The sequence below is a fragment of the Berghia stephanieae genome, chromosome 1 (assembly GCF_034508935.2).
Source record: "Berghia stephanieae isolate SIO BIC M18660-M18661 chromosome 1, UCSD_Bste_1.3, whole genome shotgun sequence".
In the NCBI taxonomy this organism is placed as follows: domain Eukaryota; kingdom Metazoa; phylum Mollusca; class Gastropoda; order Nudibranchia; family Aeolidiidae; genus Berghia; species Berghia stephanieae.
The window spans coordinates 42,632,298-42,645,461 of NC_088360.1; the positions used below are offsets into that span (position 1 = coordinate 42,632,298).

Below are 13,164 nucleotides of genomic sequence, written 5' to 3' on the forward strand. Positions count from 1 at the left end.
TCACTATATCAATGAAAAGTTTCCCTGAAATCTAAGTTGATACAATATAAGAACAAACATACTTCGGCATTCATTTTTGATAGGGCAGTTTGGGACAATTACATTAACATCTACCGTGAATAAAAAGGCATTCTAACATTTTTCAATCTTTATCAATAACTATGAAACCCTTAAAAACAGTTTAGTTATTTATTTTGCTTAAATTACAACGTAATCAAAATTTGCTATTGCATTGTCAATAATTGTTGTGATTGCCTTTTGCAAAGTATCATTCCGAATTCAGATTATACAAGACAAGAATTTAAGTTTTGACTAGCAGAATTTATCTTAGTCACTTTCCCCGCATTTGATGGGAATTTAAGTGTCCAGCTTTTGTACTTCCTTTCAACCAATAAATTAATTAAACATAACAGTGTTTACACAGTTGATTAATGATTAATGTCCAATACGGCGGTGCCTTATTATTTATTTACAGTTACCTTGAGACCAATGCTGATGATGATAGAGCCAAGCAGACCCTGGCCTATTGTTGTAATGGAATAGGTGTTCTGTACATGAATCAGGCTCGGCATTCAATGGTATGTATGTTGTAGTGGTCTTGTAAATTGTTTTCGTGGAAATACTGGGTAAAATACCAATTGTGTAATTATCATCAACGTTACCCTATTCATCACCATCATCATAATCATAATGATTATCATCACCATCATCATCATTATTATCATCGTCATCAACATCATCACCACCATCATCATCATCATCGTCGTCAGCGTTGTTGCCTTTGCACCATCATTGTCGTCGTCATTATCACCATCATCATCATCATCATAATCATAATCATCATCATCCATCATTATCATCATTGTCACCTCTTAATCTCTTCTTTCACTCATTGTACCTACATCCTACCAGGCAGAAGAATTCTTCCAGCAATCAACAGACATACACCAGATACTTGGCAATGACGCCTGTGTTGCTGATGCTCTTCAAAATCTTGGTCTGGTAAAAATGGCAGAGGAACAACTGGAGTCTGCAATTGACTATTACAAGAGATCTATGGAGGTAGTGTTAGATTTTTCAATACAATTTACAGCTTTTCTGTGAAACATGAATTGACTGGTTTCAGGTCCTTACTCCTAATACTATTTCTCATTGTTTCTGATTATTTATACATCAGAGAGCTTTCCGATAATTGTTTAATTTTTTTTTTTATTAAATAGATTGATTTGTATTAGAGTAGATCTCTGGATCAAGTGGATCTGTCAACAATGAATATTCAACCTTATTTGTGACCCTACGCCTCGAAGCGGTATTAAGTCGGGATTTGGAAACGAAGAAAACCGGTTTTAAAGTGGAAATGGTCAAAATGATCAAATTTCATTTTTTGGTTGTTTCATAAACTACAATCATTTTTCTACATAAAAACATAATAATTCAACATAAGTATTGACGATAAGTTATATATATTTAAAGTTTAAAAAAGCAACTATCAGTGAAACATTCAAAACAAGAGTTGACTTTCTCTCAGAGAGCCACCATTTCCAAGGCTGCACTTGTCAATAATAGCTAATAACAAATACTTTGACCTCAAACTTTAGCCTCGTTGGTTTTTTAAGTTCGTGCTACTCTCTCTCTCTCTCTCTCTCTCTCTCTCTCTCTCTCTCTCTCTCTCTCTCTCTCTCTCTCTCAAACACACACACACACACACACACACACACACACTACAACCACCACCACCGCATCTTCATCACGACCACCACTACTACAATCACCACCACCACCACCACATGATCACTGCCACTACTACTTCAACCACCACCACCACATCATTATCACGAATACTACAACCACCACCACCACATCGTAATTACTACTACAACCACTACCACTACATCATCACTACTACTACAACCACCCACACCACATCATCGCTACTACTACAACCACTGCCACTACTACAACCACAGTCACCACCACCACCACCACATCATCATCACTACCACTACTATTGCTACTACTACTACTACTACTACTACTACTACTACTACTACTACTACTACTACTACTACTACTACTACTACTACTACAACCACCAACACAACATCATCCTCACTACCATCATTATGTTTTGGAGCTTTTCTTCAATTGAAATAAGGAAACTTTGGGGTTGCATTTGGCAATGTGTTCATATATCATAATATAATTCTAATCAATTATCTGTTTAGATTATACAATATGTAAACACAATACCAAATATCATCCCAATTCCCTTTTTGTGTGTCCGGAAATTCCTCTTTCGGCATTGAAATTCCTCCGAGTGGTGTCTGAAATTCCTGTGAGTCAAATTGAAAATTGGCGTCTCTGCAAATTTTACTATTCTAGTCAAATTTTCAATGCCCGTATCTGAGGAGTTATCGTTGCCCATTGATTTGATTATGTGTGAAAACGATGCCTCACTTCAAAGTCGATTTTCTCAAAACTTGGTTTTTACACTCTCCCTACTTAAAACGGTCATAGTTGGGCAATGAATAATCAGAATTTTATAAATTTTGTATCAAAATTGTAAGCATAATATAAGCTATTATTGGGTACCAAAAACCCAAAATTGAAAAATCCGACTTAATACCGTTTCGAGGCGGAGGGTCACATTTGATAGAACGTCAGTTGTTACCTCCCTTTGAAACTTAATTTTTCATAATTTTGATCCATTGCTTCAAATGGTATATTGGGACAGTATATTGGTGGAAATTGAATTTATAGCCAGATATATGAGATTTTTGCTAACACTTTTTGTTTTATTAAGAAGAAAGAATATAAACTCTGAAGGAGCCAAAATGGGAAACGTATTTATCATAATTTTGTGTTATTATATTTCCTTTTTTTATCTGTCATCATACCAGATTGGGGCGGTGGGTCACAATTATAAAGAGTAGAAAAGGAAAATACTTTTCAAGCTTATTTCACCTTATTTATCTTCAGATATACGAGCGGATCCACTTTGGTCATCTTCCCCTGATAGTTGGAAATTTGATCAACAACATGGCTATAACTCAGAGGAGAATGGGAAATATGGACGAGGCCGAGAAACTGTACTTGAGGTATCAGCAACTAACTAAAGAAACTGGTGGCGTGGGAAATTTTTTTTTTTTTTAATTTATCCTTTGCATTGTAACATTTATGGAAAGGGGGGGAGGGGGTATTTGAAGGCGAATAGGAAAAAGATAAAAGGGAAAGACTGGTAGTTCGGAGGGGGTGGGGAGAAGGGATTAAATAAGGTTGATAAAAGTGACCCATTACATCAAACTGATATTATATCAGAATGAAGCAGATGAAAAAAAAACTGTCTTTGAAGTTAAAATGATCAGAAACTTCTTGTCCTTATACTTGGGCTTCATGACATTGATGGACTACCTACTATGTGTAGTATTAGGAGATATAAGGGGTTAGGAATAGAAAAGGATGTGTAAAGCAAATATGTGGATAACAGTGCTGGATAGTAGTGGAGGAAAGGGAAAAGAAAATTAAGAAAAAGGAATGAGAACGAGTGGGAGAAGTTTTATGCGACTGAGAGTACATGATTTATTCAAGTTATTGATAACATTTAGAGAGATGAATGCGAAAGTTCCATTACATTGCGAGCTTCATATCTATACAGCTCACTGATGTAAATGATAAATTTAATGTTTAATAATTTCTAGTTCACACCAAAAAAAAATCAAACAGTCAAGTAGCTTTGTAAATCAAAACAAAAGAGAGGATTTTTAATCTAATTAAAAGAAAGGATTATTGCAGTCTTCTCTTCTGAATTTCATACTCATTCCCATAGTTCAATGGTTATGCTCTGATTTGAAACTCAGATGGAATTCCAAGTGAAAGAGTACAAAAATCATTTGGCTCTTTGATACTCATGCTTCTTTATAGAATGAAGTCCATCTTTCTCATTAAAATTTTATGGAATTTCACATATCGTGCTTCAGGTAAATCAAGTTTATATAAATAAATGATGATTTCGCTTTTATTAATTTTGAAATATTGTTCATTCCAGGTCCTTAGAGGTGAAAGCTCAAGCAGTTGGTTGGGACCATGAAGTTGTAGCAGCAACATATATGAATCTCGGTAGCCTGGAAATGCACAGGAAGAACCATGAGAAAGCGGAGGAATATACTACAAAGGCCATCAAAATTCATGAAGTTTGTAAAAATGAATATTCATATTTTTATTGTGTATGAGTTGTGTAAAATTATGCATAGTTAGCCGTATACTAGGTTCTTGATTTGGCATTAAGTCGTCTCTAAAACTGGTTTACCTCCTACACCCTATTTTTATAGTTTTGTTTGTTTTTTTTCTATAAAATGTACTTTTCAGTAAGTGACGTCGCTGAAAATCAAGTGCCATTGCTCTTATTACGAATATTAGGCTATAGAAATTGAAACTGGAAGCATGCTCTGATGTGCAATGTTCTTATTTCATCAAGAACTAAATAAGCTGATAAAAGGATTACTAACGCATGTCTCTACTAAGTAGTTTGACCTAATACAACATATGCCCATGATTATATGTGACTAATTGCTTTTCTCTTCCTACTCAGCTTCACTCTTGCTATTACATTTCCTAAAAAACTGATATGATTATGACACATATGTTTGCGTTTTTCTCCTCTTACTTGTGTTCAAACATAATTTTCTTCTTGCATTTTTTTTCTTTTTTTTTTTTTGTTTTTGGAAAGAAATGCACACACAAAAAAACCCAGCAAATTGCTAGAGTGAAGGATTCTGTGTGATTAACAGGCATTATTTGTTTCAGTTTTTTTTAATGTAGTCGAAAGAGGCGAAACAAAGCATTTTTTCTTATTTTTTAAATTGACTATTTCAGCCGTACACATTTCTTTATTGCAGAGTAACAATGTCAAACTAGAACTCAACCAACTGTGGCAACCTCTGGAGAATCTGGCTCATATAAAACTGCTGCAAGACAAAAAAGATGAAGCCTTGGAAATTTTCCTTCGTGTTTGTAAGACTATGATTTTGACATGATGCCCTTTCAATTTCATTGCTTGAATTTTTATTTTAAACTTTACCGATGCAAAAGTTGATGTGTGCCTAAACTTTTTGTTATAATTCTATATCAATCAAGGCCTTACCTTTTGCTGTGTAGGTTATGAACTCTGAAAATATAATGTGCTTAGTCCAAAGACTTTGTTTTTTCTCCACTCAACTTCCAAGCAATACCTTAGAAAACTGACGAAGAAAAATAATTTGTTATTTGCTTCCTGAAGAAAATTGAATTAGAGATACCTACAATTGCTTTGATGCAATCCCCATTAATTTGGAAAAGAGTAGAGTCTAATATGAATTTCAGGATCATTCATATTTATATGAATTATTTCTTGATTCTTTTTATGTTAAGCTCTGACTAGACGGTAACAACATCAATTAGTTAGTTTACCCAAATGACATGGAAATCAGTCATACAACTGTATTGTAAGTTTTCTTTTTTTTTTTTTTTTTTCGGTTTGTGTGTTTGTGTGTGTGTGTGTGTGGGGGGGGTGTATCATCCATTAGTATGTCTCTTTGTTAGTCAGCGCCTGTCACTCTATGTACTGGGCAGTCACTAAACTTGAAGGTGGCTACGAAACCGTCCTTAGGGCGGAGGAAGACTTTAGAAGCTGGGTTGACAAAATAAATTTGGAGGTGTAACCATACGCTACAACTACTACTACTCTATGTACGATGTTGGGTTGGTAAATAAGTTTCATTTAAGATAAGATATACGTTATTGATGCTGAATGGAAATTATCATAATGTTAATGTTACACACATTCATAGTTATATTAGCACTGATTTATACACTGTCATGAACTAATTGATGAAGATACGAAGCTAATTAAAAACAAAATAAACATCAAATAATATTTATTATAATAAAATATTCATAAAATATACAGCAGTTACAAGCAATGCTATAAAAATCGGACATGAACGTAGAATAGAGTTGTAATGTAAATAGAATTTTGAAAATAGATTGAGAAGGATTGCACATAGCTACCACAGGTTGATAAAAAATTAAAGCATGGTATTTGAATGTATAAATAAATAATAAATAATGTAGATATAGCACCACGTAAACATGCATAAATAAATAGATTTTAGAGTGAATATAGTATCTTTCGAATTTCATATAATAAAAATCATCCTAACGTTTCGTATTGCCGATGGTAAAAATGAATTAAAATATCTTTGTCTTTTGGTTTTCATCTGTTACTCCTGTGGCTTATTTTGATTTCGTTGTACACGGGGTGGGACTCGTCTCTTTTAATTTTGATATTTGTTATAATTTTATTTAAGATAACAGATGCATAAATCATACATCCAAAGAAAGCTTTGAATTAGGATCATAGCTACAAACTGCACTTTATTTTTTCCACATTGTCACCATCTTGATCCACACAGAACTCACAAAGTCAGTGAAGAATTTGAATGACTTTTCCCATCACCAACAAAGAACATCTGCCACTATCCCTGTATAAACGTGTATAGAGTCTCTGCTATGCCAAACCCATAGCAGTCTAGCAAGATCTCATAGACTTTAAACATATTGTTCTGAGGTGTCTATTTGACCTTGTTTTTAAACTTCATGTGAATTACACACTGCATACCCCAGAAAATGGTAAACAGTAAATATTGCAGCATGGCAATACACGCCGACACACTAATCATGCAACTCAAGCTGTCTTAATGAAACCTCAAGCTTTACAATATCCAACATATCGTCTAGATCTTGTCCCATCTGACTACCTCTTGTTCCCCCAGCTCAAGAAAAATTTGAAAGGAGACTGTTATGAAAGTGATACATAAGTAGTAGCGGATACTCGTCTTTGGGGTCAGTAAAAGTCATCTGAATTCTTTGCCAATTGGATTCAGTAGTCTGATGTCACGCGCCCGGCAACGGCGGCCAACTTGGTTCTAAACAAAGAAAATCATTACTTTTTATTCTTCATGCTGGCTAGAACTTTTCATTCCCTTTTCATATGCCTTGTGATCAGAATGTGTAAAAGTCAAAACATGATCAAATTGATGGGTTTTTTTTCCCTCTGGATACGCGTTTAAGCTCGCCGGATAAATATTTCATACGGCGTCCGCCATTGTTCCGATAGTTTAGAGCCAGTGTTACTAAGTTACCATGCGTCATTGTGAAGGAAGTGACGTTATGACTGTTGAAGACTATTAAGTTCGACAACTAGTCCAATGTTGACAGCTCTGTGTGGTGGATTGAGTAGGTAATTATGTGGGATAATAAAATGCAAGGTGTGTAGCTAAGATTCTTAGCTTTCTTTTGATGTATACTTTATTTTATCAGCCCGTCCTCGCCGTTAGGCCTGGTTTGGTTCTACTGATTTATTTTCATCTAAACTGAACCCATCAAGGTATAATTAAAGCTATCAGAAAGTATTGCTTGCTTTGTCCGTCTTATGAAACAGCAACAGGATGAATTCCGGCTACATTTAAAAAGGCTTTTCTATCCACCATTGTCAAAGAAAAAAATCAATTTAAAAAAAATCACTGGTTCTGTTGTCGGAATTAAAACCCTAAAATCTAACCAACCAGCTTTATATAAGTTTTTAAAACAATACTTGGCCAATGTTGTAACAAATAATATACAGCATATTTATAACACATGACATTCACCTCATTTGTAAATTACATTTTCCTTTCAAAAATAAGTTCAACATTTTTACAAAGCTTATGAGTTTTGATTTATATTTTTGCTCATATCAAACATTATACAATCCCGGTCAACAGTTGCAATGCTGAAACGAGAGGAAAAGGTCTACCAAGGATTCACTCATCTCCATCAACAGATGATGAATTATTTGGTGGATCAAGGAAGGTTTGTGGAACTGATTAGAATCCTTGAGGCATACACTACTTCTCCTGAGTTGAGAGATCCCCAATATTTTAGAATGATGGACCACTGTTATAAAAACCTCTCACCGGAAGAAAGCCAAACATTGGATAGACCAGAGGAACATACAATAGAATACGCTTTGAGAGAAATGTAAGGAAAAAATCATTATTTTAAGACACTGATTGTGTGACTATTTGCTTTACTTTAAAGTGTTTTTAAGTTTTTTATTGCTTTCATACCTTGAATTTTCAATATTGACTTTTATGAAAGAACCATAAGTATATTTTTCATCATTGTTTTTTTTTATATTTTTGTTTGTTTGTTTGTTTTGTTGTTGTTTTTTTTAGGGGGGGGGTGGGTTTTTTTCTGTGTCTTTTGTTTTGTTTGATTTTTTCTTTGCTTTGTTTGAATGTTTGGGTTTATCTTTTTTTCCCATTTCTCTCCATTTTACATCATCATTTCCTGTTTTTAAAAAGTTATTATGAGCCAGCATTTTACCCATCTTCATAACTTATGTTTTTAATGATACAGTTCAGTATAATTGCATATCTTTTTTTTATATACATATATATAAGCTTATTAATTTATTTTCCTATCCAGATGGCCAGGAGACAATGGACTGACCGCTTATTTGATCCAGAATTACGTACTGCCTCAAAATGACCTGGACAAACTTTTGGAACTGCTACACTCCATGGACAAAAATAATCCAGATTTTCATTCTTCCACCTACTCTGTGGGGATTATCTGGTGTGAGGGTGTGCAAAACTGGCAAGCTTTGGTCAACGTGGCAAAGGCTGGCTTAAAAAAGTATCCTGAAGCAATGGTAAGTTTACGATGATAATAATAATAATAGTAATAATAATAATATAATAATAATAATAATAATAATAATAATAATAATAATAATAATAATAATAATAATAATAATAATAATAATAATAATAATAATAATAATAATAATATAATAATAATAATAATAATAATAATAATAATAATAATAATAAATAATAATAATAATGATGATATAATAATAATAATATATAATGAAATAATAATAATATAATAATAATGAAAATAATTATGATGATGATAATCATCATCATCATCATCATCATCATCATCATCATAATAATAATAATAATAAAGAAAATAATTATGATTATTATGATGATGATGATGATGATGATGATGATGATGATGATGATGATCATCATCATCATCATCATCATCATCATCATCATCATCATCACAATAATATTAATAATAATAATAATAATAATAATAATAATAATAATAATAATAATAATAATAATAATAATAATAGTAATAATTTCAGACTTTTAACTGTCAACATTAAGACCTTTTATAATAATAATAATATATCTTTATTGTCCTCAAAAAAGTGGCAATTTGTCATTTGGTTACACATTTATAACAATACAATATTGACATAGACACACTCACACAGATGCACACTAGTAACATAGTAGTCATCGAAAAAAAAAACAACAACAAACAAACAAACAAACAAACCGGCATCAACAACAACAACATCATCATCATCATCATCATCATCATCATCATCATCATCATCATCATCATCATCACCATCTTCATCATCATCATCATCATCATCATCATCATCACAACAACCTTCCTAATATTTTCGTTACAATCCTTCACTTTCACCATTCCCCTATAACACCATTCACCATCTTCATCAAACTCCATATTATATTATTATTATTCCTGTAACAAGCTATGAGAGGGAAAGCCTGTGGTCCTCCTCTCTCTCTCTCTCTCTCTCTCTCTCTCTCTCTCTCTCTCTCTCTCTCTCTCTCTCTCTCTCTCTCTCTCTCTCTCTCTTCTCTCTCTCTCACTTCTCTTCTCTCTCTCTCTCTCTCTCTCTCTCTCTCTCTCTCTCTCTCTCTCTCTCTCTCTCTCTCATTTCTCTCTCTCTCTCTCTCTCTCTCTCTCTCTCTCTCTCTCCCTCTCTCTCTCCCTCCTTCCCCTCTCTCTCTATCTATCTATCTATCTATCTATCTATCTATCTATCTATCTATCTATCTATCTATCTATCTATCTATCTAACTCTACCTCTCTCTCTCTCTCTGTTCTTTCACGCCTATGTCAGAAATAGTAATATCGTCATATTATATACATAACATGCAATTTTGTTATAGTAAAGTTACATAAAATGAGATAATGAGATTTGCACATCAAATTTCCTCCCTCTTCCTTTCTAAGAGTAAGAATCTTGTCCTTTCTTCCCCCCCCCCTCTCTCTCTCTCTCTCTCTCTCTCTCTCTCTCTCTCTCTCTCTCTCTCTCTCTCTCTCTCCCTCCCTCCCTCCCTATTGCCCTTCCTTCTTATCTATGCATGCTGTGAGTTTGTCCAAAATGCTCAAAACACCCGCCAGCAGGACACAACGCACCAATACACAAAACCACATGCATTCCCGAACTCCCAAAGTCCGACCACAAGAATTGAGTGAGAACCATTCATAAAAAGCGGTCGGCTATAAACAATTACAAGGAGCTGAGTTACTTCAATTTTCATGGAAATTCCAAAGCCTAATAATAGATCGTTATCCATGATTATGTCAGTCTTATTTTAGACTACCAAGAAAATCCAAAAATGAGTAATTTTTGCTTTTGGGTTTTACCGATGATTATCATGACATCCAAAGTGAAACTGCTTTCTTCATCCGAGGTCACAGGTCATGGATCTGAATTCCACTCACTGCTCATTATCAATTTCAGCCCAAAAGGGTGAAAAATTTTATTATGAAATTTTGTACGAAGCTGTCTTATGGTACTTATTTTTTTTTCTTTTTGATTGCATTGTAATGGTTATGGTTTCACTGTCCGAGGTAGACCATAAAGTAAATTGTAATTATTTTTGACAGTTGTATTGTTACAGATTACCTATCAAGATAAAATAAAAATGCCCAAGACTTACAACATTGATCACAGTGCGGATATCAAGGCCATAGACGTATCCGTAAATTTTGATTATCTTCAAGCAATTGTGATCTATAATCAGTAGAGTATGTATTACATACTAATTGTTATGAACACAATGACTGAAAATTTTCAGACTTTTGAAAAATGCTCATTTACAGGCCTGACTGTAATAAGTGGACGTCAAGGAAAAGTGATTTGACTTTATAAGTAAACTCATGATCTACCCCTATTACTCTCTAAAGGTCGCACCTCAATTTAGAACTAGTTGGAAATTCCAATCACAAGAGTTCAAGAATCCTGTATAGCTTTATTTAGATTCAATAAAGTAGATCTTAAATGAAGACCATTTTTGAGCGTGCACTGAAAGGAGTAACTTGGTCTTCAGATATTTTCTTAAAATCATTCAAGATGTTTAAGACTTTGATGGCTGAGATAATTCATCAGACGAAGGTCATTACAAAAAAGGATCTTTACTGAAAATCATATTTTGGAAAGGTGTCTGTTAAAAACAGGGAATTCATGATTCTGTGATTGAAGTGTCTGACTTATTGGCACATCAAATATTCAACAAACAATACATTTATTACAACTCAGCACTGTTGAATACGATGGAAAAATTATAATCTTGTGTTATTTTGTTTAATTTTTTTTTCAAATCCTAGGACCTGAAGACAAAATTATTTGACGGTCTCAGACAGCTCAAACTGTTTAAGGAGGCTTACCCATTGATCAAAGAAATTTTAGCTGATCAGAAAGATAATCAAGCGCTGATGCTTGTAGCTGGTCAGGTTGCTCTAATGGCCAATGATCTTGGTTTATGCAAGGAATTGTGGGAAAAAGTTTCCAACATGCCTGATGAGAGCCTTGCAAATAAAGTAAGTTCTATTATATTTATTTGTTGTTGTTGTTTTGTTTTGTTTTTTTTTTTCAGATGTGGTTAATTCACTCAAATTCTGCAGTTTAATTCAGATCTGTAATTAAATATTTAATTTTATATAATTTGTTCTCTGGGTTATTGCCACTGCCATAGTGCAAGTTGACATGCCACCTTTTTTCATTATAAATCTTTTGTCGTGGCTTTGTTTTTAAGGGGATTTTTAACACTCCATGTGTTGGAAGATGAGATAAGATGAAAAATCTGGAAATTTACAATGGGCATTGCTATAGACTAATGAATTTTTAAAAATTATCAAGCAAATGATAAAGGGGTAAATACAATTACATACATAGTTATAAATTAACAAAAAGCTTAACGAGATTAAACACATCATTACAACTCGTGATCTCACTTGCCTCTCTTTCTCTCTCTCTCTCTCTTTCCCTCTCTCTCTCTCTCTCTCTCAGTCTCTCTCTCTCTCTCTCTCTCTCTCTCTCTCTCTCTCTCTCTCTCTCTCACACACACACACACACACACATGTTCTTTTTATAAATTCTGGCCCTTGACGATGATTTCAAAAACTGCTGAAATAGTTTCGCTTCTTTATAAAAGGCTTATGTGGAAAAAGAAATTAAGAGGTAATAAAGAATAAACAATATCAATTTATTCCATGTTTTTAATTTTGCAGGCAAAAGAACATCTGACAATGATAGAAGACTTGCTAAGACAAGATGAAAATAATGAGTCTTGATTTCGACCAATGCCTGCTAAATCTGTGATACTGTCAATATATATATATATATATATTATATATATATATATATATATATATATATATATATATATATATATATATATATATATAATACAAATTGTCACTCACAGTTTTTTTTTTGTGTGGCCAAAACGTTCGTTTCTGTGTCTCTTTATATATTTTAATAAAAATTATGCCTTTTGCGCCACGATGTCATAAGACATCGTCGCTTTGGCATTCCACGAAGGAATAGAGATAATTCATCAAACAAGATGTCTGATGTCAACAGGAATCACCCATGTTGTCCAAGTGAGCAAATTGAGGGTTAATAATCTTGCTCAAGGAAAAAAACGAAAGTGCCTGATATATATATATATATATATATATATATATATATATATATATATATGTGTGTGTGTGTGTGTGTGTGTGTGTGTGTGTGTGTGTGTGTGATTATATGTGTGTGTGTGGATTTTGATTTTCGGAAAGAAAAAGAGTTTCATTGTATCTTCTCAGAATTGCTGTGTAATCTTTTAATGATGCGACTTATTTCATTGAAATTATCCCTGTAAAACAATATTCATACTGTTACCACTAAGAGAGTTGTAATAATTTAAGCCTGAGTTACATCGTTGTTACAAGTCTTTTTGTGAGGAATGT

General features: G+C 33.4%; 1 protein-coding gene across 1 annotated transcript in view; it reads left to right on the forward strand.

Moving 5' to 3' along the window:
• The window catches only part of LOC144975082 (TPR repeat-containing protein DDB_G0287407-like), a 38,597-nt gene extending 26,063 nt beyond the window's left edge, over window positions 1–12,534 (forward strand). The window contains exons 19-27 of the mRNA XM_078918791.1: window positions 476–578; window positions 913–1,062; window positions 2,980–3,098; window positions 4,046–4,190; window positions 4,896–5,010; window positions 7,800–8,055; window positions 8,506–8,731; window positions 11,536–11,748; window positions 12,439–12,534. Of these exons, the coding sequence (XP_078774917.1) occupies window positions 476–578; window positions 913–1,062; window positions 2,980–3,098; window positions 4,046–4,190; window positions 4,896–5,010; window positions 7,800–8,055; window positions 8,506–8,731; window positions 11,536–11,748; window positions 12,439–12,501 (1,390 nt within the window). The 3' untranslated portion in view covers window positions 12,502–12,534. The remainder of the gene's footprint in view (window positions 1–475; window positions 579–912; window positions 1,063–2,979; window positions 3,099–4,045; window positions 4,191–4,895; window positions 5,011–7,799; window positions 8,056–8,505; window positions 8,732–11,535; window positions 11,749–12,438) is intronic.
• Window positions 12,535–13,164: the final 630 nt, after the last annotated feature.